Source organism: Urocitellus parryii, chromosome X (genome assembly GCF_045843805.1).
Source record: "Urocitellus parryii isolate mUroPar1 chromosome X, mUroPar1.hap1, whole genome shotgun sequence".
Lineage (NCBI taxonomy): Eukaryota > Metazoa > Chordata > Mammalia > Rodentia > Sciuridae > Urocitellus > Urocitellus parryii.
This window is the reverse complement of record NC_135547.1, coordinates 59,134,219-59,162,018: the sequence shown is the minus strand read 5'-3', so window position 1 is coordinate 59,162,018 and position 27,800 is coordinate 59,134,219. Positions and strand designations below refer to the sequence as shown.

Genomic DNA, 27,800 nt, shown 5'->3' with positions numbered 1-27,800 from the left:
AAAATTAAGGGTAAAATGTTAAATGTCCTTTATTTGGCTATAAGAAGTACAATTGTGGTTTGTTGGGATGATTTTGATCCCATTTGCAGTTATGCTACTCAATATTTTTAGGGTTTTGTGTTCTGTAATTTGGGTCTTTGACTGCGAAGAGGTACTTAATTGTAACTCACCATGAAATAAATGTGATGGTTTTATAGGGAACTCAATGAATTAGCAATTCCTGAGAACAGAGTATTATTGCTTGGTCACCACTACTTCTGGGTAAATGAATGATTATAATGTTAAAAGAGACCTTTTTGGATTTTAAGCTGAAATTGAATGTTAGAAAGGACTGATTGGTTGTAAACTTAGCAGCTTATCACTCCTATGTGAGATAATTTAAACCAGGGAATCAGGGAAAAGAGATATGTGATATGATGTAGGGAAAAGTTTGCAACTTTGCCCAATTTTTCTCCCAAGATTATTTACAAAATATTGAACTAATCCATCACCAGAAGGCAATGACATCTTCATGCTAGACAAGAGGCAAAGTGATAATTCTGAACATCCTTCTCTTCTTTTAATCTATTTTTGTCTTCCCAGTATGATAATGGAACTGTCTCCACCACAGGAAACAGCAAACTGTGTGGATAGCCTGAAACTTTGATAAAAACCATGCTTTGCCCTCCTGGTGTAAGCAATAATCTGTGCTTGGCGAGCAGAAAAAACAAACAAAAAACCCTGCTGACTTTATTTATTCTGCTTTCATGGTGCCACCAAAAGCATAAGATATTTAGATAAATAAATACATTTAATCTTCTTCATAGGGAAAAAAAAACCTGCTTCTAACAAAACTTGAGAGGAGGGGCCGGGGTTGTGGCTCAGTGGTAGAGCGCTCGCCTACCATGCATGAGGCACTGGGTTTGATCCTCAGAACCACATAAAAAAATGAAATAAAGATATTGTGTCCACCTGCAACTAAAAAATAAATATTAAAAAAAAACTTGAGAAGAGGACTAGTGGTTTTTTTTCATCACTCACTTAGTGCTCCATTTTTATGACACCTTTTATTCCACTGTACTTTTTAAATAAAGATTTGGAATTAATAATAAGATTGTCCATAACTTTAGGTGAAGAACGGATGTAAAGTTTTTTTAAAAAAAAAAAAAAGAGAGAAAGAGAGAGAAGAGAGAGAGAATTTTTTAATATTTATTTTTCAGTTTTTGGTGGACACAACATCTTTATTTTTATGTGGTGCTGAGGATTGAACCCAGCACCCCGCGCATGCCAGGTGAGCGCATTACTGCTTGAGCCACATCCCCAGCTCCCTGTACAGTGTTTTATGTGAATAAAAGAAGTAGGGGCTGGGGTTGTGGCTCAGTGGCAGAGTGCTTGCCTAGCACATGTGAGGCACTGGGTTCCATCCTCAGCACCACATAAAAACAAATAAATAAAGTAAAGGTACTGTGTCAGTCTACAACTAAAAAAGAATTGTTTTAAATCATTTTAAAAAGCGATTGATAGATTTGAGGGACTTCCTTTGCTTTTGTCATATTTCACTTACCTGAACTGAATCTTTCTGGAATATTGAACTTTTGGGAAGGTTGACCACATTACTGTTCATAAATGAACACTGCTCACTTCCATGCCACTAGGACGGTTGCATTACTTTTGTGTTTTCAACTTGAGAATAAAGCATCTACCTTTTGTAACTCAATCAGTGGGTAACGTACAAAGTCTGTTGGGTGACAGCATGTATCCACAACTACAGGTATACTCTCCATGTCCTTATTAGACTCCTTGGTTGACATAGCCTAGTGGAACAATATTTGAAAAATTATACTCACTATCTAGGAAACTTGGAACCAAAAGGCCACTATCTGCTTCCATGGAGTTCTGGAACTTGCATTATACCTTTTGGGAACATTAGGGTCAACAGCTGCACAGAGACTTTTGCTGTTCACAAATTCTGTACACATCATAAAAATGTGACTAGTGTAAAGCTGCCTCTTGACATTACCAAACACACAGGTACATGTCATTTGATATCTAATGCATTCCATTGATTTATATAAGAACCCCATTTTTGTGAACTCACAATGTAAAATCAACCCCCCCCCAATTCAGTGTGCATCTATTATTCCTGAGGATTGACAGACCTTAGGGACTGTGTAAGGAGGGTATTGAGGTGGAAATAAGCCTCTTTGCTAGTAATGCATACTTTTGTTCCATTTGCAATAGGTAACTAGGCTGAGGGGGAACCAGGAGGGATGAGAATTAATGCACTGGAATCTCAAGAACTTTCATTATCAACAGCACACAAGTGAACCCCAGAAAGAAGAAGTGATGGCTGCAGTGATACTGGAGAGCATCTTTTTGAAGCGCTCACAGCAAAAAAAGAAAACATCGCCTTTAAACTTCAAGAAGCGTCTCTTTCTCTTGACTATGCACAAACTTTCCTACTATGAGTATGACTTTGAACGTGGGGTAAGTTTCTTAGCTGTGAAGCCTGAGTTTCAAGATTTCCAGATCTTAAATCTTCTTTGGGAAATTGTTCATCTTCCTTGGTAGAAGAAGGGAGGTAGAAATGACCATGTATATTCAAGGTCAGCAAAATATTTCCTAGATTAGAACTAGCTACAGCCCTGCTGGGACAGAAATTCAAAGGTGCTAAGAAGCCACAGGGGAAGTCTTACCATGGAATCTTGCAATTGGTGAATGCTCAACAAAGGATTCTCAAGAAGGAAATCCAAAATTTGAAAATTGCTTCATTGTTTCTTATGGCTGATACAGTCCTTAACACTACCATAGTATTTGTCCTCTATCTGGTAGTCAAAAGTTAGATTAATAGATTTGGAAGGTTTTATTTATTTTTTTAAAAAAAAAGAAAAGAGAGAGAGAGAGAGAGAGAGAGAGAGAGAGAGAGAATTTTTTTTAATATTTATTTTTTAGTTTTCGGTGGACACAACATCTTTGTTGGTATGTGGTGCTGAGAATCGAACCCGGGCAGCACGCATGCCAGGCGAGCGTGCTACCGCTTGAGCCACATCCCCAGCCCTGGAAGGTTTTCTTTTTCCAAAATAACAGGTCCTGATATAGAGTGTGGGTGCCACCTCACCATGCTGAATGATTAGATAAGAAAATCTAGTCATCTGGTTGCTTAATCATTCTTAATCTTTCTCCATTTTCTTCCTCATTCTCTTTCTCAGAGAAGAGGCAGTAAGAAGGGTTCAATAGATGTTGAAAAGATCACCTGCGTCGAAACAGTAGTTCCTGAAAAAAATCCTCCCCCTGAAAGACAAATTCCGGTAAGAAGAGGCTAACTGATTTTGAGTTGATTTTTAAAAAATGTTGTTTTCTTGGGGCTGGGGATGTAGCTCAGTTGGTAGAGTGCTTGCCTTGCATGCACAAGGCCCTGGGTTCAATCCCCAGCACAATAAATAAATAAACAAACAAACAAACAAATAAATACAATGTTGTTTTCTTTTTTTTCCTCCCTGATTGCAAGAGTAATGCAAATTTATTATAGAAACACTGGAAATATTTTAAAAGCACAAAAATAAGAAAAAAAAATGGTACAAAATCCCATTGTCCAGCTAAAACAACTATTAACATGTTCATATACATAGAATTGCAGATGCTTTTCTCTACTAAAAATGCATAAACATACATGAATATATGTAATATATTTAGAACACAGAATCATACTATACATCTTTCCTTATAATCTACCTTTTTCAATTTAACAATAAATAAGAAGCTTTTCCCAAAGACAATAATAAAAGTACCAAACATTTATGCATGGATATTATCAATGTGGTATATGCTGTTGAATAATTAGAAGAGTGTAATTACACTAAGTGTGTAATAATAGATTATTTAGCTGGGTGCTGTGGTGCACACCTATGATTTCAGTGACTTGGGTAGTTAAGGCAGGAAGATCACAAGTTCAAGGCCAGTCTCTGAAACTAAGAGAAACTCTCAGCAACTAAGCAAGACCCTGTCTGAAAAAAAAAGAATTAAAAGGACTAGGAGTCAGATGTGGTGGTGCAGTACCAGCAACTGGGGAAGCTGAGGCAGGAGGATGGCAATTTCAAAGCCAGTTTTGTTTTGGTGCTGGGGATCGAACCAAGGGCTTCTTGCATGCCGGAAAGTATTCTACTAAAAATAGATATTTTTAATTACATGATTTTAATGACTGCATGATGTTAGCTATCATGGATATATTATAATTTGCTTAACTAAACTTTTTTTGATACTGGGGATTGAACACAGGGATGCTTTACCACTGAACTATACCCACTGTTCTTTTTTATTTTATTTTATAATAATATTTGGTGCTAGGGATAGAACCCAGAGATTTTGCTACTGAGCTACATTCCTGGTCCTTTTATTTTTATTTGGTACTGGGGATTGAACCCCAGAGTGCTTAACCACTGAGCCACATCTCTAGTCCTTTTTATTTTTTATTTTTTTTTAAATTTTGAGACAGGGTCTCACTAAGTTGTTTAGGGCCTTGCCAAGTTGCTGAGGCTGGCTTTGAACTTGCCAATTTTTCTAATGATATATTTACTGTATTCCTAGTTCTTTCTTTTTTTTTTTAAGAGAGAGTGAGAGAGAGAGAGAGAGAGAGAGAGAGAGAGAGAGAGAGAGAGAGAGAATTTTTAATATTTATTTTTTTTTTAGTTCTCGGCGGACACAACATCTTTGTTGGTATGTGGTGCTGAGGATCGAACCCGGGCCGCACGCATGCCAGGCGAGCGCGCTACCGCTTGAGCCACATCCCCAGCCCTATTCCTAGTTCTTTCAACAAGATCTTGATATAAGAATATTAATCTTTTAGCTATATGTTGAGAATATTTTCCAGTTTATCATTTATCTTTGATTTTTGTTTATGGTGTTTTTCGCCATACAGGAATTGAAAGTCTGTGTCATCAAATAAGTTCATCTGTTTCTTAATAACTCCATCTTTATCATTATTATTAGAAAGGATTTCCTTCTCACAAGATTATATAAAGAGGCATTTATATTTATTATCTGTCACTCATAGTTTTCACTTTTTATATTAAGCTCTTAAATCCATCTGAAATTTACTTTGGTGTATGATGTGAAATAGCTAACTACCTAATTCCCCTCATGCATCTAATTTTAGTGGCTAGATGTCCCAGCACCAATTATTGAGAACATTTCCTTTCCCCAGTGATTTGAACTATCTCAGGCTTTCTTGACTGAGTATGCACTGGATCCTGTGGATATGGGTTCCAACTGGGTAATAGGAATTAATTACTAAAAATTGGCATTGTCTGTGTAGGAGATGCTTCTGAAGACACAGAAAAAGACTCCCAATTCCTAGCTGAGTGTGGTGATACACAGTTGTAATCCCAGTGATTCAGGAGGCTGAGGCAGGAGGATTCCAAGTTCAAGGCCAGCATGGGTAACTTAGTGAAAACATCATCCAAAGTACATGTATGAAGATATGAGGTGTCAACATACTTTATATACAACCAGAGATATGAAAAATTGTGCTGTATACATGTAACAAGAATTGAAATGCATTCTGCTGCCATTTATTTTTTTTAAATAATCAATATATAAAAAAAGAAAACCTATCTCAAAAGAAGAAAATAAAAAGGGCTGGGGATGGAGCTCAGTGGTACAGTGCCCCTGGGTCTAATCCTCAATACTGCAAAACAAACACTCCCAATACTTAAAGAAACCAAAGAAAAAGTAATGTATAAACATTACATAACCATACCTTTTTCTTTCATCATAGAGAAGGGGTGAAGAGTCCAGTGAAATGGAACAGATTTCAATCATTGAAAGATTTCCTTATCCTTTCCAGGTGAGTTATTTTCCCTCATTAACTCTGGGAAGGACTTTGCAATATAGTTGGTAGGGATGGGGTACAGGCCAGACGGAAATATACTAAATCCCAGTCCACTGAAATTGAAGTGAACAAGGAGGCTGTGCCTACTAAACCAGGCCCATTTGCCCACTGCACAGTGTGCTAATCACTTAAACAAGGAGTTTTGCAAAAGATCTTATTTTCAAATATGGAGGTGGGAGACCCAAGTCTCAAATCTGCTTCTACAACAGGTTTAGGGATATTTATGGAGTAGAGATACAGGGTGATTGGAAGTGAAGCAATCAGTAGTCTGCACATGTGCAATCCAACTCCATGGTTCTTCATGGGGTGCATGTTCAGAAAATGGCTGTGTAAACATGATCTGAAGGTGGAGTTTTGGGTCTCCCAATGTGGAAAGGTCACCCACTGGACCCTTGCAAGAGTTAGTGGTTTCCACAAACATGTCCTTCCAGTTCCTAAAAAGTAACCTAGGCATCCTGTCATCATGACCCACATTTCAGAGGTGTTATCTACAGCAAAGCTAGTGAGAGACTAATAACATATAGCTCAGCTGTGTGATCTCCAGAGTTAGTGATTTTTTTAAAGCCAAATAAAAGCAAGTAACTAAGGTTGAGCACTAGAGCTCAGAGTCAGAGAAGTAAAAATTACGAAGGGTTGGTTAGTGTAAATGATAATAGGCCAGTTGTGTTTATAGACTGGTAATTGTCAAAGATAGGATTTTATACTCCCATGGAGTCTTGAAGAGTAATGCATTATTGTTTTGATGATTACATTCTTGAGAATGGGTCTCAGATCTTTAAGAGATGCTTCTGACTTGTAAAAGATACATATTTACAATTGCAAGCCCTTCTTTTAGTAAATGTTCAGTAGATAGTTGTGGCCTACAAAGCAAGTGTTTGGTTTTAGCTAGACCAAGAAATTAGACCATCAAGGGTTGAGAATATTTGTTTTGCTATTTTCCTAATCTAATATTGTTTCTTTCCATATTTACACCTCAAAAAGAATACATAGCACCAATTCTATTATGTGTGCATTGAGAAAGATGCTCTACTTCTTGAGTGAGCATTTCACTTCCTTCTGGTTCTGCCTATCTGTCTAATGGTGGTTATGTGGGTTGAAAAGACAGAAAAGGGGAGGGAAGGAGTAGTATTAGGAAGTTCAGTATGGGGAAGGTTTATTAGACTTACATATAAACCTAAATTCTATTCTAGTGTGAAATAGCTGAAGAACCAGCCACATAGATATCTGCCTTGTGGATGAAATATAAGCCACAAAGAAGAGCAAAATTTGATCTTCAACATGGCTTGCTTATGTCCTGAAAACTCAGGCCACATGTCATGAAAATAGCAGACTCTGCAACAGTGAAAGCCAGAAAAGGAAGTGGAAAGTCTCAGGGGAGGGGGCTGTCATGGATTTCTGAGCACAGCAAGATTAACAAGCCAGAAAAAAATGCAAAAGGATCTTATTCATGTCCCTGACTGTTAGAAAATCTGTAAAGGAAGGGTATTTTAGACATAATTTTTACTACCATTTGTCTTTCAAGAAGATGACATTGTTTGGATGTGCTAGTGGATAATGTTAAACAGCAGCTAATTTAAAATTAATTTATTTTGGCTTTAGAATCCATTATGTGCTGGCTATTAACTCTGAGAGAGCCAAATCTTTTATATTTCATGCATCTCCGTAACACCTAGCATGATGTCTTGATCATGGTAGGCATTCAAAAATACTAATAGATGATAGTACTTAATTTATATTTTATTTTTAAGTAGGTTTGTGGTTCCAAATTTGATTTATTTGGGCTAGTGTTAGTGAGGGATGGCCATTAGGTGTGTGTGGGAGAACCATGAATTAAAATTTTGCTCCATCTTGTCCAAGTGAATAACCCATACGTACCAACCAAGACTTAACTGCTGAAGTCTATGTGTCCATTGCTCCAGGTTGTATATGATGAAGGGCCTCTCTATGTCTTTTCCCCAACTGAAGAACTGAGAAAGCGTTGGATTCATCAGCTCAAAAATGGTGAGCATTATTTGGAAATTAAACTAGTCTTCAAAAGAAAAAGGCACAAATGGGGAAGAGAGAGAGATTGGGAGAAAGAGAAAAAGAGAGGGAGGAAGGGAGAAAGAAGAGAGGGAAAGGAGAAAGAGAAGAAGGAAAATGAGTGGAAGGAAAGAAGAAGAGAGAGGGAAGATAAGGGAGGGAAGAAGGAAGGGGAGAGAGAGAGAGAGAGCCTATATTTTGCCTCAATAGTAGTGCTACAATTGAATTTAGTATTCCATCATGTGAGTGAAAGATAACATATTAGACCAAGAGTTCCACCCAGTTCCACCACTATCTTTCTATTGCAATTTTGTAATTGCAGGCATCTATATTTCTCTATTTATAAAAAGTCCCATTCTTTACACCAGTTACAAGGGTAGTGTGTTGTTCAATGATTACACAATATCTAGAGTTCTAATTATGAAATACATAGCTCCAAAAATTAAATAATATGATGCATGAGAGTACTTAAAGTCAGAGTAAAAGAACCTGGTTTCAAGATCCTTCTATCACTTAAAAGCTGGGTGACTTTTGGCAAGTAGGCCAGTGAACTTCTTTGAGGTTTGGTTTCTTCTCCTGAACAGAAATAACAATAATGCTTCCTATACCCACTTTCAGGGTTATCCTGAGGATCAAATGAAGCAGTAATGTATGTGAAAGTATGTGAAAAACTATAAAGCACTGTATAAGAAAGTATTATATGTCTCTTCGTTGTGGTTAAATATTTCCCAAGGAACTATTTTTTGTTTCTTGCTTTGTGAGGACTTGCACTTGAACATCGTTTTAGCATTTCATGTAGCCCACACAGTGTTTTAAGATAAACTTCACTGCAAATGTTTGCAGCACAGGATGCATGAACATATATTTGTGTGTATATATAGCCACATGTCAAGTGACTAAGAGATTAACTGGTTGAGTTGACATAAGGAAAGGCTGCCTAGAGAAACAGGAAGGAGGACAGCCTGATAATGGCATGGTTGGGTTATTGCATGACAGCCCTTTGTCTTAATAAACATTTAGATTCTGATAGCGGTTGGCTATACCAGCGTTGATCACTCTCTTGAGAGCAAGTATGATTAGTAGAAATTGTGATCACCAAATCTTTAAAACTGAAAAGGAAGAAAGGGATCACTTACTGAATTTTTGCTGTGTGTCAGACACTGAGCTAAATACTTTATATTCATTATCTCACTTAATTTTCACAACAACCTGGGGCAAAAAAATAATAATAACTAACACTTAATGGGCACTTACTATGTACCAGGTTCTGTGTCAAGAGCTTAAAATGTAATAGCACATTTAATCCTCATAATAATTTTATGAATTATGTATTATTCCCTATTTCCAAATGAAGGAACTAAAGCTTAAACAGATTACTTAACTTGCTTACAAGCACATAGCTAATGAGTAGTGGATCCTGGATTCTTACTACATCCCTGGGGCGTGTGTGTTCCGAAGTCTAAGTTCATTACATAGCTTTATGCTGCTTGCTTTCCAAGTCCAGAAATTCCACATGCAGTTAGTTAAAAAATATTCTTGAGTAAAGCTATGTTGAGTATTACAAATACCATAAGGTTCAGTTCTTGTCATATTTTGAATTAAGGGACCTTCTTTATCCCTGGGGATACAAAGTAAGCAAACTCATCAGTAGTGTTTATTAAGATCCAGGCTCTTCTCTAAGTTCTTTAATGTGTTACCTCACCTATTCTTCACATTAACCACATGAGGCCGTTATTTTCATCATTCCCATTTACAGATAAGAAAACTGAGTTACAGAAAGTTTAAGTAACTTGCCCAAATACATTCAATTTGTGCTCTTTCTAAGCCAGCAACTGAGATAGGAGCTCCGGAAGGCATATATATGTGTACTTCTTTGGTTCCCTCCACAGTGCCTGATACAGTACTTTGCACACAAAAACAGATCTAAAAATAGTTGTATTGATTAATTTTTCTTGGGCTCTAAATTGATAGATGACTGGGATTTAATTTGGAAATAAAAGGAAGTGAGGAAGAGTAGCTGAGGGAGAAGCAAGGGAGAATAGTGTGGTGTCTTCAAGTTAGTACCTCTTTACACTTCAAATACTAATTTCAAAATTAGTCTTAGTTTAATCCAACAAATAATTTTGACTGTCAACTATATTCAAAGTGTGAGTAATGACCAAGGATAAGAATATCCAGTTTGTAAGCTTTGTTTATTAACTCATATGTTAACATTGCCATGTTGATTATGCACTACTATTAAAGTTCATTAGCCAAGTAAATTTACAATAGGCTAAAACAAATATTAACACCATCATTTCAGTTGTGCCATTGGCGTGGGTAGATAAGTGTGGCTACGTGCAGTTTTGCCATCTCTTGCCTTCTGTTTCACTGAAGGCATTTTTTCCCAGTTGTTATACCTGCGTGTAAGCCATGTCAAACTTGCCTGGAGTAATCTACCACAGGAGCCAAAATGCAGGCTCCCCTCCTTTTTTAAAAAAAATTTCTTTTAGTTATAGATGGATACAATATCTTTGTTTTTAGTTATTTATTTTTATGTGATGCTAAGGATTGAACCTAGGGCCTCACATGTGTGAGGCAAGTGCTCTACCGCTGAGCTATAGTCCCAGCCATAGGCTTGCCTTCTAACAAATACCATGACTACAGGAGATTTAAATAGGCTTCCTAACAGCATCAGGATAGCCTGAGTGTTAGCAATGCTAATAGTAAGTTATCCTAGGAGCCATCAAATCCTACTCTAGTGATGCTATCTTTCTCTTGAGTAAAATACACTGATTAGAAATCATTAATGTGAAAAAGCAACCTTGTCAGAATACATATTACCTCTGCAGGGGTATTGATCATGATGGGGCATGAGGGAGCCTTCTGAGGTGCTGGATCTGAATCAGGGTAAAATGGTTGCAGACAGTTAGGCATGCTTATAATCCTAGCTACTTGGGAGACTGAGGCAGGAGGATTGCAAGTTCAAGGTAGCATAGGCAACTTAGCAAAACCCTGTTCAAAATTTAAAAATATATTTTTTCAAAGCCTGAGGGTGTAGCTCAATAGCAGAGCTCCCCATTCCCACAAAAAAAGAAAAACAAAAGAAACAAACAAAACAAATGATTATAGACAAATGTAGCTCTCACTATATACTTTAGACCTGTGTAATTTCTCATATGTAAGTTATAACTCAATTTTAAAAGTACAGCTTTAGTTACCTCCTATCCAGCTGTCACATTTTCTCAATGATACTTTCTTTGGAAAGGTTTATCCCTGAGGACTTAGTCATAGATTCTCTCCTTCTATTTCCTTGAATATGGTAGTGGGCATTTCTATGTTACAGTGCCACAGGTATTTGTCTACACTCATTCTTTTCTTTTCTCTTCTCTTCTCCTCCTCTCCTCCCCTCCCCTCCCCTCCCCTCCCCTCCCCTCCCCTCCCCTCCCCTCCCCTCCCCCCCCCTCCCCCTCCCCCTCCCCCTCCCCCTCCCCCTCCCCCTCCTTCTCCTCCTCCTCCTCCTCCTCCTCCTCCTCCTCCTCCTCCTCCTCCTCCTTCTTCTTCTTCTTCTTCTTCTTCTTCTTCTTCTCTCTCTCTTTCTCTCTCTCTCTCTCTTTTTTTTCTTTCTTTCTTTCTTGTGCTGGGGATTGAATCTGGAACCTTGCTCATGTTAAGCATGTGCTCTACCACTGAGCCACACCCCAGTTATACACTCATTCTTGAATCTTTGTTTGGTCAAGTTCAATAGAGCCTATCTTAATTGTAACTTCAGCAATAAGCAAAGGCTGGCTTCACAAAAATGAACAGAAGAGTGGCATCAGCAAAACTCCCATGACTAATATAGGGAGGAATGATTTATGCATGCCTGAAATAATTTTAGACATTATCCTGATAAACATGGATAGCAATGACCAGTACATGGAGAATGTATACCCACCATTAGTGCTTCACAGACAATACAACTGTGCATTGGTGAAACAAAAGTCTCCCCTAAACTCTTCCACTTGTACACTCTTCTTTTGTAATCCTCCTCTAAGAAGCTGGAAATACCAGCTCTAGATTAACCAACAAAAGGGGTGGCATCTTCAAGGTACTTCAAAAGAGGCAACCATTATTGGGGAATGTAGGGAGGGTTCTAAATTGTGCTAGGGGTGGGGAAGGAAGGATGCTTTATTTCCCCTTATTAGCACATTAGCATAGTTTAAGGATGAGGTAAGTTACTAAGCTATATTTACTGGTGCTCAGCCCTGCAGAAAGTACAAAGGATGGGAGGGTCTTGAAACCCCTGGGTGAAGGGGACTCTCATGGCAGGAGAGGCAGAGCGTGGAGATAGTGAGAACAATCAATCCTGGAAGAGTGAAGTATCACTGACATTATTCAGAGTTATCAGTGCCTGGTAGTAACTAAAGGCAAACAGACTTTTATTTATTTTTTGGTACTGAGGATTGAATGCAAGGGTGCTTAACCACTGAGCCACATCCCCAACCCTTTTTTGTATTTTATTTAGAGACAGGGTCTCACCATTTTGCTAAATTGCTGAGGCTGGCTTTGAACTTGCAATCCTCCTGCCTCAGCCTCCAGAGCCACTGGGATTATATGCATACACCATCATGCCTGGCAAGGCAGTGGCACCCCCTTCTCCACAGGAAATCTTAATTAAGCTTCTCCAGAAATCTTCACCATAATTGATCTTAGGACTATCAGCAAAAGAGTCTCTACAAAAGGGTTCAATATAGTTAAACTTCCTATTTCCTGTTGCTCTATCTTACTTGGCTACTGGCCAGGTGCTGAATGCCCTTTACTACTTTTTCACAAACATTTTTCCAACATAGTAGTTTGTAGAAGCATGTTTGCAAATGCAAAGTGTGGTAACAAAACAAAACAAACAAACAAAAAAAAAAAAACAAGGCCTCTGGCCTTGAGCCAGACCTTCACAGAGATGTTTACATTTCTAAGAGAAGAAGTTACTGATTGGGCTCCATGGTAACAGCTGGCAAGGGGAAGAAAGAAAGGGGAGAAGAAGCTCTCCCCTTTTCAGGCACCTTCTCAGGCACTGTCCTTGAAGGGTTAACTTGCCCAGAACAATGAAAGGAACAGCTACTTTTGTGTGAACTTCTGCAGACTGTGAATTTCTGAGCCCCTCCCCTTACAAGCTGGGTATTAAGTTCTGAAACTGCCTGAACTTAGGTTCAGGGGGATTGATTGATTACAGCAAAAGCTTTGCCCTCTGAACCTAGCTATAGCCAAATAAACCTGCTTCCTGTTTCCTATTCGGTGTCCTGCTTTGTCTTTCCCCTGAAACAGGTTTTATTATTGTTTTAAACTTCTTTATAGGCAATGTAACCCCTTAGAGCCTAGATTCTATCTGAACAGCTCCTCCCTTATGCCCTTTTAATGGTGAAAAAGAGTACTGAAAAGTGTGTAGGGGGGTGAGGGTAGGCAGGGGAGAGTTGTTAGAAGTCTTTAAATCCATGTTGAGAAAAGCATCAAGATGTCACCATTTGAATTTAAAATTTTGACAAGTTTTGATGTGGTTACACAATCATATTTGTATGTTGAAAAAAAAAGATGTCACTGTTTTTAGAAGGTAGCATTTTTTGTTCATCTGCCTGTAAAAAGCACCTGGCCACTAGAACTTCTAGGCCTCCTCCAAAGCCTTAAATGAGTGAACTGTGACTAGCAAGCTTTTAAGGACTTGAGTTGTTTTCTACAGCAGAAGTTTTTGCTTTGTTTTCATTCCTGTCTTTTTTAAAAGATTATTTGGAATTCCTCTTAGTGGTAAATGCTGAAATTTGTGTGTCTTCAAATGTCCATATTCCTAGACTAGTCTTTGTCTACCCTAGTCTTGGTACTACTGTTATTTAGTTGTCTTTGCTTTCCTAAATTACCTGACATTATGATCCCTGGATGCCTTTTCTAGTTGACTTCCTGATAAGGTTCTGGAGATGCCACAGTATTATAAACAATAATGCTAATTCCTCCTATCTGCAAACCACTCTTCTCAAAGTACTTTGACTTCTAGATATTTTTTGTCTCACAGTCATGTGAAGGAAATTGAGCTGCTGTGTTTGTATCTGGCAATGAGCTCAACCTACCTCAATGATCCTAGTAAGACTGGAACCATGTTTATCCTAGAGGCTGACTCACCTTCATTTACCTTTGAGCTCAGCTCTGTTGAATGTTCTATGAACACAAGAAGCCTAATACTGGAAGTTTTCTCTAAGGCAAATATCCCTAAAAGATCACCCAGGAACTGGGAAATTGGTATGTTAAAAAGTGGAGGTGAGAGTTTGGTTTCCACACATCCTATTGTTTCCCTCATCTGAAAAACATACCATAGTCAACACTTGCCTTAGAGGAAGATTATAATGGCTGCTGGGAAAGCATAGATAATATTTTTGTTGTTGAGCTCTGGTGTCATCAGATATTCTTATCATGTTGGTGGAGATACGCATCATGGCAGATCACTGAAGATAACTGCAAGAGAGCTGTTTGGGGGCCAGGGCACATGGGCAGGCAGGACAGTCATGTGAGCCAACTGGTAAATGGTCTGCTTTCCTTCAGGCTGTCTGATGAGGGGTAGGTATTTTAAGCTCACCACTAAGCTCAAAGAGGAAAATGTGCAAGTTGTGAATTCTGCATATCAGATATGATCTCTCTTCCTTCTCTCCTGCTACAGTAATCCGATACAACAGTGATCTGGTACAGAAATACCACCCTTGCTTCTGGATCGATGGGCAGTATCTTTGCTGCTCTCAGACAGCCAAAAATGCCATGGGCTGCCAAATATTGGAGAACAGGAATGGAAGTAAGAGATCCGATCAGTACAGTTTCTCCTTCTCTTCCCCATCTCTCCCATCCCAGTGGGTATAGAACCAGGGCCTCACACACACTACGCAAGCACTCTGTCCCCAGTGAACTATATCCCCAGGTCAATTTCTTCCTCATTTGATGATAGAGATATGGATATGTAGGTAACCACCACACTCCCAAGGGTTCATTGAACCCAAGAACACAGCATAAATTTGTATATTTTGGCCTCTGCAAAAGAAAGGTTGGGTGAAGGTATTAGTGATGGCTAAAATCCAAGTGGTAATCTGCTCTTTAAGACATGTGACCTGGAACCCATACACTTCTTCTAATTTGCCTAAAGGCTCTGTGTACAACAGCAAAATCTCTGGTGAAATCTGTCCCTTGGTGCTTTCCTAAAATGCATTTCATATCATCACTGGCTTCTTGTTTTGCAGGCTTAAAACCTGGGAGTTCTCACCGAAAGACAAAAAAGCCTCTTCCCCCCACACCAGAGGAGGACCAGGTATAGAGGAAATTACATATTGCTACTGCTTAAATGGAAATTTATGGCAAACACTGAAGATACACCAGTCTTAGAAGTCCCTAGAACTTGGTAGTGTGAACTGGCATTCTTTTTATTTTTTTCTTTTTGGTACTGGGGATTGAACTCAGGGGCACTAGACCATTGAGCCACATCCCCAGCCCTATTTTGTATTTTACTTAGAGACAGGGTGTCACTGACTTGCTTAGTGACTGGCTTTGCTGAGGCTGGCTTTGAACTCGTGATCTTTCTGTCTCAGCCTCCTGAGCCACTGGGATTACAGGCAAGCGCCACTATGCCCCATTTAACTGGTGTTCTTGCTGAGACAGGATTTATACTTAGGACTTCCTCTCCAATTAAAAGATAGAGGGCTATAGGTAGTTCTAGGCAACCACTAATCCAATCACCTGTTTAAGCATTTTTAAGTACAATTTATTTTTATTTTTTAATGAAAATAATTTTCAAACATACAGTAAACTTTAAAGAATTTAGCACTGAACACCCCTATATCCAACTTCTAGATTCTACCACTGACATTTTACTCAATTTTTTAATTCATTCTTTTTAGAGATATGTGACAGTAAAGTGTATTTTAACATATTATACATAGAGTATAACTTATTCTAATTAGGATCCCATTCTTGCAGTTGTACATGATGTGGGGTTTCACTGGTCTTGTATTCATATATGAACACAGGAAAGTTATGTTCAGTTCATTCTGTCTTTCTTATTCCCTTCCCCCCTTCCCTTCAATCCCCTTTGTCTAATTAAGTGAACTTCCATTCTCCCCCATCCTTGTTGAGGGTTAGCATCCATATAACAGACAGAATATTCGGCATTTGGTTTTGGGGGATGGGATTATTTCACTTAGCATGATAGCCTCCAGTTCCATCCATTTACTTGAAAATGCCATAATTTCATTCTTCTTTGAGGCTAAGTAATATTCCATTGGGTAAGTATACCACATTTTCTTTATCCATTCTTCTATTGAAGGGCATCTAAGTTGGTTCCATAGTTTGGCTATTGTGAATTCAGCTGCTATAAACATTGGTGTGGCTGCATCACTGTAGTATGCTGATTTTAAATCCTTTGGGTATAAACCGAGAAGTGTGATAACTAGGTAAAATGGTACTTCCATCCCAAGTTTTCTGAGGAATCTCCATACTGCTTTCCAGAGTAGTTGCACCAATTTGCAGTCCCACCAGCAACGTATGAGTGAACCTTTTCCCGACATTGTCACCAAAATTTATTGACTAATATTTTACTTTAAAACTTTATTTTTTGGTTCCTTCTTAAGGTCTAGAAATCTCTTTGTCATATATTATAAGGAGGACAGTTATGCTCATTTTACAAAAAAAGGAAACAGAGGTTCAGAGCCACTTAGTAGATCCATGTACTAGTTCAGTGCCAAGTAGGTTCCCTGATGTTGGCTGTACATGTTTTTTTCTGAGAAGCTTTAAAAATACTGATGCCTGAAACCAAGTCCCAGAAATTTTAATATAGTTGGTATGTGGAAAACTGCCTGGGCATTGGGATTATTAAAGACTCCCTAGGTGATCTTCATGTGTACCCAGGTTGAGAAGCCCTACATGGGTGCTTAAAAGTGGTTGTGGAATGAATGCAGAGTAAAGTTTTTATTATGCCTAATTTGGGTTAGAATGGTGTCTCTAGTAAACCAGAGAATTGGGAGAAGAGAGAATGCTTAATTAGCCAACTCTACCCACTATTTTTTCCTACCTATAAAGATCCTGAAAAAGCCACTGCCCCCTGAGCCAACAGCAGCACCAGTCTCCCCGGGAGAGCTGAAAAAGGTTGTGGCCCTTTATGATTATATGCCAATGAATGCAAATGACCTACAGCTGAGGAAGGGTGATGAGTATTTTATCCTGGAGGAGAGCAACCTACCATGGTGGCGAGCACGAGATAAAAATGGGTGAGTTCATGAGATCCCTTCCTATGTCTGTGCCTGACTTGACCACTGCACATGCATGCAAAGTGCTGCAGCTTAATTCCCTTCAGCATCCTCATCAGAGATTGTTCTTCCCACACCAAACTGAATATACTCCCAATACTTCCCAATGTACAGCTCCACATGTGGCCTCTGTCACCTCTTGGAGTCTCTGTTGTCATACATATAACCAATACCACATGTTCAAAAGCTCCACCCTTTACTGGCCTAACCATGCATCAGATACATGGTCCTTTTTGAGGGAGGGCCATGATATCTCTCTCTCTCTCTCTCTCTGTTTCCATTTGAGATTAATCTGAGCTTGGGGGTACAGGCATATAAATCTGTCTAAGGATGGGAAAGTGCTGGATGATCTACCACACTGTCTCCTCTACAGGCAGGAAGGCTACATTCCTAGTAATTACGTCACTGAAGCGGAGGACTCCATAGAAATGTATGAGTGAGTATGCTTACATGCCCACGACACAATCTTCCAGAGGTACAAAATAAAGTCTATGCTCCTTTTATACTTTCAACAAATATTTTTTATTTCAAGGCACATATTAAAATTAGTTACAGCTGGGTCAAATGGTGCCACCCCAAGTTTGTGCTGAGTCTTACTGTGACCCCAGTGTTCTCAGCTTATGAATGCTTGGAGAGGTTTCCACACTCCCAAATCCAGAAGAATCACACTCAAAGGAGACTTGACAACCTGATTAGAAACACTTGAAAGGATAAAAATGCCAAATTTGTGCTGACATCCTCATCACAGAAGTGGACTGTCCTTGAATGACATAGTCTCGGATCTTGTCCCTGCAAACCCTGCTTCCTTTCTTTGCCCTCTACTTTCCATTTCAGTGCCAATCTGGGCGTTCGAAAGGGATACAATGTACTATCTGCATGATAAGGTCTCCCTAAATAGGGTTTGAATGAATCAATTGAATCATACACATGGATGAATTTGGAGCTCTAACCTCTGAGTCACTAAACATGGCTCAGAGCCACTCAAAAACTCTCTCCCTTCACAGGTGGTATTCCAAACACATGACTCGGAGTCAAGCTGAGCAACTACTAAAGCAAGAGGTAAGTGTGGACCACAAGCTAATGACATTCTCTGTACATAATGAACAAGGATCCTGAATTAAGGGCCTATTCTGCCCATCACCTTCAGATAATACAGAGTCAAGGTAGCCTTCATCTGGGCTCCCAATTACACTTTTCAGTATTAAAAGCAAGGTGGCAAGGCTGGGTGCAATGTTTCATGTCTGTAATTCCAGCAACTAAAGATGTTGAGGTAGGAGGATGGCAAGTTTGAGGCTAGTCTCAGCAAGTTAGTGAGACCCTCAGCAACTAAGCAAGGTCCTATCTGAAAATAAAAAGGATTGGGAATGTAGCTCAGTGGCAAAGTTTCCCTGGGTTCAATCATCCGTAACAAAATAACAATAAATAAATAACCAAACAAGCAATCAAGGAGGCTGAAGCTCAAGCATGGGACTCGACAGTGAAATCACAGGTTGTTCTATTTTCTCTCAGGTTTGGGCAGGTGGGTTCAAGTGTGAGCACCACTCCCTCCTACAGTCAGCTTCATTTTTATTGTTTCAGGGGAAAGAAGGAGGTTTCATTGTCAGAGACTCGAGCAAAGCTGGAAAATATACTGTGTCTGTGTTTGCTAAATCTACAGGGTGAGTGCTAATCCAGGACCCTTGGGATTAAAGATCAGGGTGCCCTCCTAGCAGCTCCTTAATGGTGTGCCTATCCCATTTCTTCTATCCCCTAAAGTCAAACTCATCTTACTTCACTTTTTGGGTCCTTCCAATCCTTGTGCCCAGTTACTGACTATCCACTTCTTCAGGGACCCTCAAGGGGTGATACGCCATTATGTTGTGTGTTCCACACCTCAGAGCCAGTATTACCTGGCTGAGAAACACCTTTTCAGCACCATTCCTGAGCTCATTAATTACCATCAGCATAACTCTGCCGGTGAGTACCAGTGCAACTGAGAAGGGTATTATAAACACTAGAAGCAATTCAGGACTAAGTGTTGAGAGAAAGAATATACCTCATGGGGCAGTGTGGATTAGGTGTAAAAATAAACCTCTGTGAGATGAGTAGGACTCTAGTCAAGAGGTGGTCACATTTTATATCCAATAGGGGAGGAATTATTTGGTTATTGATGCTTGGTGCTAAAGAAAGACACAGAAGAGGCTAATGAATAAATAGTCAGCAAGTATACATTAACATATTCAAGTTCCTACATGTACTCAGCAAGTTCCTATGTTCTAGAAGAGAACAAAGGAAAATTCATAGTTGAAGTCTTTGTCCTAAAAGAACATACAGATTAGATAATATCAGAATACAGTTTCTAAGTAGTATAGAAATTATAAATATTGAGAAATTAGTAAGGTATGAATACATGGGAAAAGATTCATTGAGAAGGTAGGATGTGAATTAAGTCTGGCTGGAAGGTGGGAATACATTTAATAAGGGGTGTATTTCAATTAGTATTTTTTCTCCATTGTCCCTGAAAACTCTTTTGTGAGAGGGAAAACTTCCAGAAAAATGTGGGTTCATAGAGATCTTTTAGGATTCAAAATGTACTAGAAGGATGCACATTGGAAGTATGAGGCTTGAAGTGAGGATGTCCAACCCACTTTACCCCCATGGTGAATCGAAAGCATGACCCCTCTGTATCTTTCAGGGCTCATATCTAGGCTGAAATATCCAGTGTCTCAGAAAAACAAGAATGCACCTTCCACTGCAGGCCTGGGCTACGGTAACTGCTTATTTATGTAGGGTAGTGGGGCTGGCTAGTTGCAAGACTACCTTTACAGAGCTTGCCTTAGAGAGCGTCCTTGAGGTCTGCTGTTCTGTACCAGCTGCCTCAAGGTCAAAAGAGCCAGTTATTTAATGATTTTCTCCCTCTAGTGGTTCATACGGATACTGCAGAATATAGACCATTCATAAAAGGATTTGAAGTTTAGGGTCTTTTGTCATTTAATTGTGGTAAAATTTTTCAGCATCATTCCTGAGTTTGTTAATTACCATCATACAAATAATAATAAAGGGCTTTGGGAATATTTTTAGTCTATTTTCCCTTATGATTAACTTCCACCTAAAATTCCCATACTCCTCTAATAACCCTCTGCCCCTGAGATTTACCTGAGTAAATGTGGATTAGTACTTCTAAACATTTACCATTTACTGTTTTTCCTATTTTTACCCTAGTAAGCCTTTATATATGTTGTATGAATTATATATACATGACCCCCATAGAATCACACCAAGACTTTGTTGTTAGGATCATGGGAAATCGATCCAAAGGACCTGACTTTCTTGAAGGAGCTTGGAACTGGACAATTTGGAGTAGTAAAGTATGGGAAATGGAGAGGTCAGTATGATGTGGCCATCAAGATGATCAAAGAAGGCTCCATGTCTGAAGATGAGTTCATTGAAGAAGCCAAAGTCATGATGTGAGTTACAACCTAAACTCAACTCTTAATTCAGTTGCTGAAGTCTAAGAATTATTAGGACAACCCACCATGGTCCAAGGTGTCTTACAGTGATAGAGATTTGGGATCATGGACTGAGGTCAACCCATGATTACTGGGAATCATAACTGCTAAGGTAATCATTTCTCTGCCTTAGATACTGTTTGAAAATAGTGTTGATCATGAGTGTGTATCATCTCAGTAGCATTTCGGGGTAGATGTAGAAAGTGAGACTTTCAAAGAAAAGATGATTCTAATTTAGCCTGAGTGATCTTTCAACCCTGGATTTATTTCCTATTCAATTGCTATGTTCCAAATCCCTGTGCACCCCATATATTAGACACTTCTGGGGTTTGAGTTGGAAAGGAAATAAATAAACTTGCTATTATGCTACCCTACCTAATTATCTATCCTAGGCCAAACCCTTCCCTCCTCAGCCCCATTATGACTAGTATGCAGAGCCAAAAGGGGAGGACTAGTTCCTTGCCTCTTCTATAGGAATCTTTCCCATGAGAAGCTGGTGCAGTTGTATGGTGTCTGCACCAAACAACGCCCCATCTTCATCATCACTGAGTACATGGCCAATGGCTGCCTCCTGAACTACCTGAGGGAGATGCGCCACCGCTTCCAGACTCAGCAGCTGCTGGAGATGTGCAAAGATGTCTGTGAAGCCATGGAATACCTGGAGTCAAAGCAGTTCCTTCACCGAGACCTGGTGAGACATCAGAAGGATTGGCCCGGGATCAAAGGGTTGGAAGTAGCCATGGAAGATATACTGTGCATTGTTAAGAAAGGTTGCTGGTGCCAGCATTTCAGTTATATCTAGAAAACACTACAAGTTAGGTATACCTCTATCTAGTGGTTAGCTAGTCTAGAATCTCCAGCCTCAACTCCATGAGGCTGGCTATGGTGAGAGCTAGGCAGCCACTCACCCCAGCTTCTTGCCATGTAAGAGGAAGTGGTCATTGGCCAATGAGGAAGTCCTTCTTTGGCCATTCTAGACTTGTAGCAGAAGAGCAATCCTGTGCTTCCCAATGGGACTGCTCCTGGCATGGAATCACCATTTACTTAGAGCGGAGTTAAAAACTGGGGGCTCATGGCTGCATTTGCCCACATGGTGTTCTAAAATTGTCTTAGAATAGTTAGTAAAAACTTTAATATAAACATTTCATATTAAAAAATTGGACTCCAAGTGCAATGGCACATGCCTATAATTCTAGAGACTTGGGAGGCTGAAGCAGGAGGATTGCAAATTCAAGGACAGCCTGGGCAAGTTAGTGAGACCCTGTCTCCAAAAAAAAAAAAAAAAAAAATTAAAAGGGGTGGGAATGTATCTCAGTGGTAAAGTGCCCCTGGCTTCAATACTCAGTACTTCAAAAACAAAATAACAAAGAAATTGGACTGGGGATGTGCCTCAAGCGTTAGCGTGCTCGCCTGGCATGCGCGCAGTGCTGGGTTCGATCCTCAGCACCACATACAAATAAAGATGTTGTGTCCGCCGAAAAAACTAAAGAAAAATAAATATTAAATTCTTTCTCTCTCTCTTTAAAAAAAGAAAACTAGGAATTTCCAGCTTCTCTTGGAAATCTAGGCCATTTTGAAATACCGGGCCTGCATTCTCACAGACACTTGGATAACATTCATTGATAACACTGAGTCAGTTGGAGCTGAGCAGCTGCCTGTTTTAGATCAGGTTATCTATTTCCTGCAATCTCCACTTACCCTACTTTACTCTTCCTTTGCCTGCCTGGTTCCTAAAGACATCAGAGTTGTGCCCCTATTTCTTTCAGCCAGGACAGAATTCAAATAATCCTATTTCTATTGGCAGTAAGGCAGAAAGCAAAATTACCTCCTGATCTCCCTTAATTCTCTTAGCATTTCAACAAAGGAAGCAGTGTTGTGGAACTTCTCTTGTGAATTAAATCATGCTGTATGTTCTCAGTACTTAATTTAGGACTGAATACTAGGTCACTTTCCATGCAGTAGAAATGCATCAGATTTTCACATTGGCAGCAACCGACTTCTATTAGGTAGGAAGGTGTCTTTGGTGGAAGGGGATGAAGTATTTCTGGCTTCATTCCACTGATAGGCAGAAGCTTATCTTTAACCTGTGTCTTTAACTTGTGTTAAAGACAGGATCTCATTGGTATCTGTTGTTGTACTACAGGCAGCTCGAAACTGTTTGGTAAATGATCAAGGAGTTGTAAAAGTATCTGACTTTGGCCTGTCCAGGTAAGTATGCCTTTTTCATCTTTCCCTTTAAAAGTTAAAGTTGCATGCTACAAACATGGCAAGGTGAGGTTTTTTTCAGTTTGTTCTTTTAAGTTATATGTAACAGCAGAATATATTTTGGCAGATTATACATACATAGAGTATAACTTATTCTATTTAGGATCCCACTCTTGTGGTTGTACATGATGTGGAGTTACCCTGGTTGGTACAGTTTTAATTTCCTCTTCCTTTTCTGTTCTCATTGTGTGTTTTTCTACCATCTTTCTAATCCTTTTCTTCCTCTGAATTTTTTAGGTCACTTCTTTCATCCTTTTGCTTTATTATTACATTCTTCTCTCCTTTTCCCCTTTACCTCTAATCCCTTTTTTAAAAACTATATTTCCTCACTGGGGAATGATATTGGACAAATCATATTGTGGGCATGTACAAATATGTAACAACAAACTCCACCATTATGTACAATTATAATGCACCAATAAAAAATATGGAAACACTTAACTTGACCTGTTAATTCTGTTGACTTTCCTCCATCTCTCCTTCTTAATTAGTCTAATCTCCATTGGCAACAGTAGAAGGAAGGGAAGAATAGAGAAATGAAAAGGAGATAGAGAAAAGAAAAGGAGTACCTATTAGATCTTCTTTTTTTTTTTTTTACCTCATTCTTCCTATAACCAGACTGTCAATGAGGAAAGCTGAATCAGTAATGAAAACAGGAATTTTGTTAAATGTAACATTTGTAAAAGACATTGGCTAACCCACAGAGACTTTTCAGAAAGCCTGTAAGTGTGTATTTGTGTAGCTCTTGTGATTGTACCAAGAAGACTTAAGCAAATATCAAGTTCTCTAAATCGTAACAGTAACATGTCTTGAATCCCTTACAGATATGTCCTGGATGATGAGTACACCAGCTCAGTAGGCTCTAAATTTCCAGTCCGGTGGTCTCCACCAGAAGTCCTTATGTATAGCAAGTTCAGCAGCAAATCTGACATTTGGGCTTTTGGTAAGTGGATAAGATTGTACAGATTATACAGCTCAAAGGAAGAGGAATGCAATGGGTAAATTCAACTTTGCAAACTGCACAGAAAGACTGTTCTTGATTTCATTAATCTAATCCTTAGAGAGGGCTTACTATGTGTCAGAAACCTCAGGGGTTTCTGAGGACACAAACAGTCAACTGGACACGATCCCTGCCTTCTTAGAACTTATAATATATTGAGGGAAACAAACAATTCATTCAGTATTCAACAGCTTCTGAATACTGATTATGTACTAGGCATTCTGCCAGACCCTATAACTACAAAGACAAATAAGATGCTGCCTCTCTTCTAGAGTAGCTAATGGTCCAGTAAAACTCCAACAGCCATCCAGTGTAGTCAGTACTATTGCAGTAGTTTGGACAAAATGTAAAAAGCACAGAGGGGGAACAAGCTGATTCTAGTCTTTGAGATTGATCTTGGAACCTATTCTAGGTAGACTAGGACGCCTACTCTTCCCAAAAGACTGAAAACTGTTTTAATACTGTTTTTTATTATCTTCTAGGGGTTTTAATGTGGGAAATTTACTCCCTTGGGAAAATGCCATATGAGAGATTTAATAACAGTGAGACTGCTGAACATATTGCCAAAGGCCTACGTCTCTATAGGCCTCATCTGGCTTCAGAGAGGGTATATACCATTATGTACAGTTGCTGGCATGAGGTAAGTGTTTTACTGTGACCTTTTAAATTATTTCCTTGAACTGAGTTTCTCATTTAGCTGGCCAATCTCCACTTTCCATGGCTGTATGGAAGCTGGGCAAAGACTGATAACTGCACACATTCCCTGACTCTGGCCTGCACTCAAATCCTCTGTTGACAAGAGACTTTCCCAGGCCCACCCCAATTCTCACTACAGTATCATTAGCAGACCCCAATGCCAACTCAGCTTTAGTGGGAGGGGCTGTTGTATGGTCATGTCATCTAGCCTACCACAGCCAGTCAAAGGCACTCAGGTAAGTGTGTGGGCATTGCAAAAGAAAAGTCATTGAAGTTTGTGTTCATTTGCTAGGAGTCATTGGCGCTACAACTGAGCCACAACCCCAGCCCCCCAAAATGTTTTTATAACCCTAAGACTTAGAAGGGACCACAAATAGGTAGTTATTGTTTATTTGTATGTATGTGTGGGAGGACAGCTACTGGGCTTGAACCAAGAAGCACTCTACCCCTGGGGTATATCCCCAGTCTTTTTAAAAATTTTGAGATCAAGTCTGGTTAAATTGCTAAGGCTTGCCTCAGTTCTCCTGCCTCAGCCTCCAGAGTCACTGAGATTATAGGCATGTGACACCTCTCTGTTTTTGCTTTTTAATATGTTACACTGTGGAGTTTGGGGGAAGGTGTGTTATTGTGGACATAAGAAGCCTGTCCTGCTATTACTAAAATGCTTTCCTGATCTCATCTTGGGTTTTTTCTTAGGTGCTTTTTTCACTTTTCAGTACAAAACCTTAATTTGACAACATAAATCTTTAGTAGGAAGTAAGTGCTCAGCTCTTAGTTCTGCCCCACTAGAAACAGAAATATAGTATCCAACGAACACTGATGTGAATATGGAGTCTTCTTGATGAGATGAAAATTAGGATCAGAACATTGGCTCCTTTCCTTTGGGACAAATGACAGAGATCATAAAGAAAGTATAGAGAAAAGGACAATCCCTTGGAGTAATCCCCTTTTCTCCTGTATAATGAAGGATTGGGGTAATGGGCTATGATTCCTTCTAACCAGGACATCCTTACTCTGCTAGCTAAAAAAATTTCAGATGGTACTTTCTCAATAGCTTATTTAAAGTAGTGGTCAAAAACCAGGGTGCACAGTGCTGGGGTTGTAGCTCAGTGGTAGCGAGCTCGCCTAGCATGTGTGGGGTGCTGGGTTCGATCCACAGCACCACAAAAAATAAAATAAAGGTATTCTGTCCAACTACAACTAAAACCAAAATATTTTAAAAAACAACAAACAAAACAGGGTGCACACCAGAATCCCTGGGGAACTTTTCAAAATGTAAGTTACTAAGGCTCTTACCCAGAAATTTTGATTAGGTAATCTGAAATGAACTCAGGAATATTTTTAAACTTCCCTGGAAATTCTTATATTTTGCTCATTTTGAGAACCACTGATTCAAAGGACTACAAAACTGATGACCTTTTGGTTTTGTCAGATTGAGACCATTCTGGCATAAATGTTCCCTGAATCACTAAATACATCAGAGGCTTATCGACCATGGCTGTCAAAAAGAACCTTAGCTTGGAAGCCAGACTAACAAAAGATCCCCAGTGGTTCAGATTCTCTGCCCAGAGATATAGACTGTGGCTGTGAAATATTAAGCCCTTTGTTCATTTTCGCTTTGATTTATTTATTTTTTAAACAATTATTTTTTTTAGAGAGAGAGAGAGAGAATTTTATTTATTTTTTAGTTTTTTTCGGCGGACACAACATCTTTGTTTGTATGTGGTGCTGAGGATTGAACCAGGGCCGCATGCATGCCAGGCGAGCGCGCTACCGCTTGAGCCACATCTCCAGCCCTCATTTTCGCTTTGAAATGACAGAAACAGTGTTTGAAACCAAACTAAACATTACCACATTTTGTAGGATTTCTGTTCTGCCAACAACTTAAATGTATTTGGTGGCCATTTTCATTTGAAGCTACAAAATAAAAATGCATTGTAATTATGTAAAGAACTTCCCCTCAATTTTAACCAATGTTTTTCAGTTTAATTTGTAAATTGTTTTTATCACATTAAATAACCTGAGTTACTAAAGATGAAAAGTGCACAAGCACTTTTGGAGAGCCTGCTACTTCTTTTCCATTTTTTGGCAATCAACAGGGTATGTTGCTGGATATACAATATATACTTAATAAACATTTGCTGTTTACTATTGAATTTCCCTTGGACTCTAGTCACTGTAACACTTTACTTTTTTTCTGTTTTTAGAAAGCAGATGAACGTCCCACTTTCAAAATTCTCCTGAGCAACATTCTAGATGTTATGGATGAAGAATCTTGAGCTGGCCCATAAGCTTCTTAGTTCTACTTCTCTCTTCACAAGCCCCAAATTCATTTTCTCTGAAGAAATTCCAGGCTTGCAGGCTCTAGAGCCTTTATGCTACCACTGAATACACAAAGGCTCTTCTACATCTAGAAATATAACATCTCTTCTTCAATTTCCCTGGGATTGAGCTTCTGAGTAAAGGCCAAGGAGTTTCTGTGCCTGGTATTAACCCTCCCTCCCCAAGAACCCCCACGAAGAGAGGAAATTTCCCAAGACTATTAAGACAGACTGAATTTGGGAAGGAAGTTTGGGGAGGAGGGAGGCATGTAAATAACCTTGCAAGGGGTCCAAGAGCTCTCTGGTAGGCATTAGAGCTTGGGGTGGGGCAGAATATGGCAAAATGAAATGGTGTCATAAAAGTGGAGGGGTGTTTGGATAAAATAAAATTACTGGAAAGAGTGAAGGTCTTTCAATCGTGCAGCCTCCCTAAAGCGCTCTATCTCGGTATTGCAAAAATTGCTGTGTGGCATTCGTTTGGCATATTTCTACACTGAGAACTCGATAGGATCCTCCACATTTAACCTCTTTTGCTCTTGTTAAATCCTACCTCGGAACGTGAGATGAATTCACAAATTCACAATGCCTGGCACTAAGAAGGCATGCGATATCATGTGAATGGATTTTAAATTTGGGGACAAACACTGCCAGAGCCTCATTTCCCTATGTCAAGATAGGAAAACCCTTAAATAATTAGAGGCCAGACATGTAGGATGGCAAACTTACCAGCCAACCGGTCGCAGCCCTGTGCAACGACACAGCAGGGAAAGCGCGGGGCGATTTGGAAGCTTGCAGGGGCGGAGCTGTTGGGCTAGCCCGCTACAGGCCACGTGGTCTGAAAGTAACTTCCTCCCCCCC

General features: G+C 39.4%; 1 protein-coding gene across 2 annotated transcripts; it reads left to right on the top strand.

Moving 5' to 3' along the window:
- The first annotated feature begins 2,316 nt into the window (after positions 1 to 2,316).
- Positions 2,317 to 27,218, top strand: Btk (Bruton tyrosine kinase). 2 transcript variants are annotated; one of them, XM_026410489.2, is made up of 18 exons: positions 2,317 to 2,466; positions 3,189 to 3,287; positions 5,753 to 5,821; positions 7,786 to 7,867; positions 14,547 to 14,675; positions 15,115 to 15,182; positions 16,946 to 17,133; positions 17,546 to 17,608; positions 18,177 to 18,231; positions 18,751 to 18,830; positions 19,001 to 19,128; positions 19,847 to 19,921; positions 20,447 to 20,618; positions 21,135 to 21,351; positions 22,804 to 22,868; positions 23,750 to 23,868; positions 24,408 to 24,565; positions 26,829 to 27,218. In XM_026410489.2, the coding sequence occupies exons 1-18, from the start codon at positions 2,326 to 2,328 to the stop codon at positions 26,898 to 26,900; spliced, it is 1,980 nt and encodes a 659-aa protein (XP_026266274.1). In that variant the 5' UTR covers positions 2,317 to 2,325; the 3' UTR covers positions 26,901 to 27,218. The 2 variants fall into 2 exon arrangements, with proteins under 2 accessions (XP_026266274.1, XP_026266275.1); XM_026410490.1 differs by lacking the exons at positions 19,847 to 19,921; positions 20,447 to 20,618; positions 21,135 to 21,351 and having other exon boundaries at positions 2,326 to 2,466; positions 19,001 to 19,064.
- Positions 27,219 to 27,800: the final 582 nt, after the last annotated feature.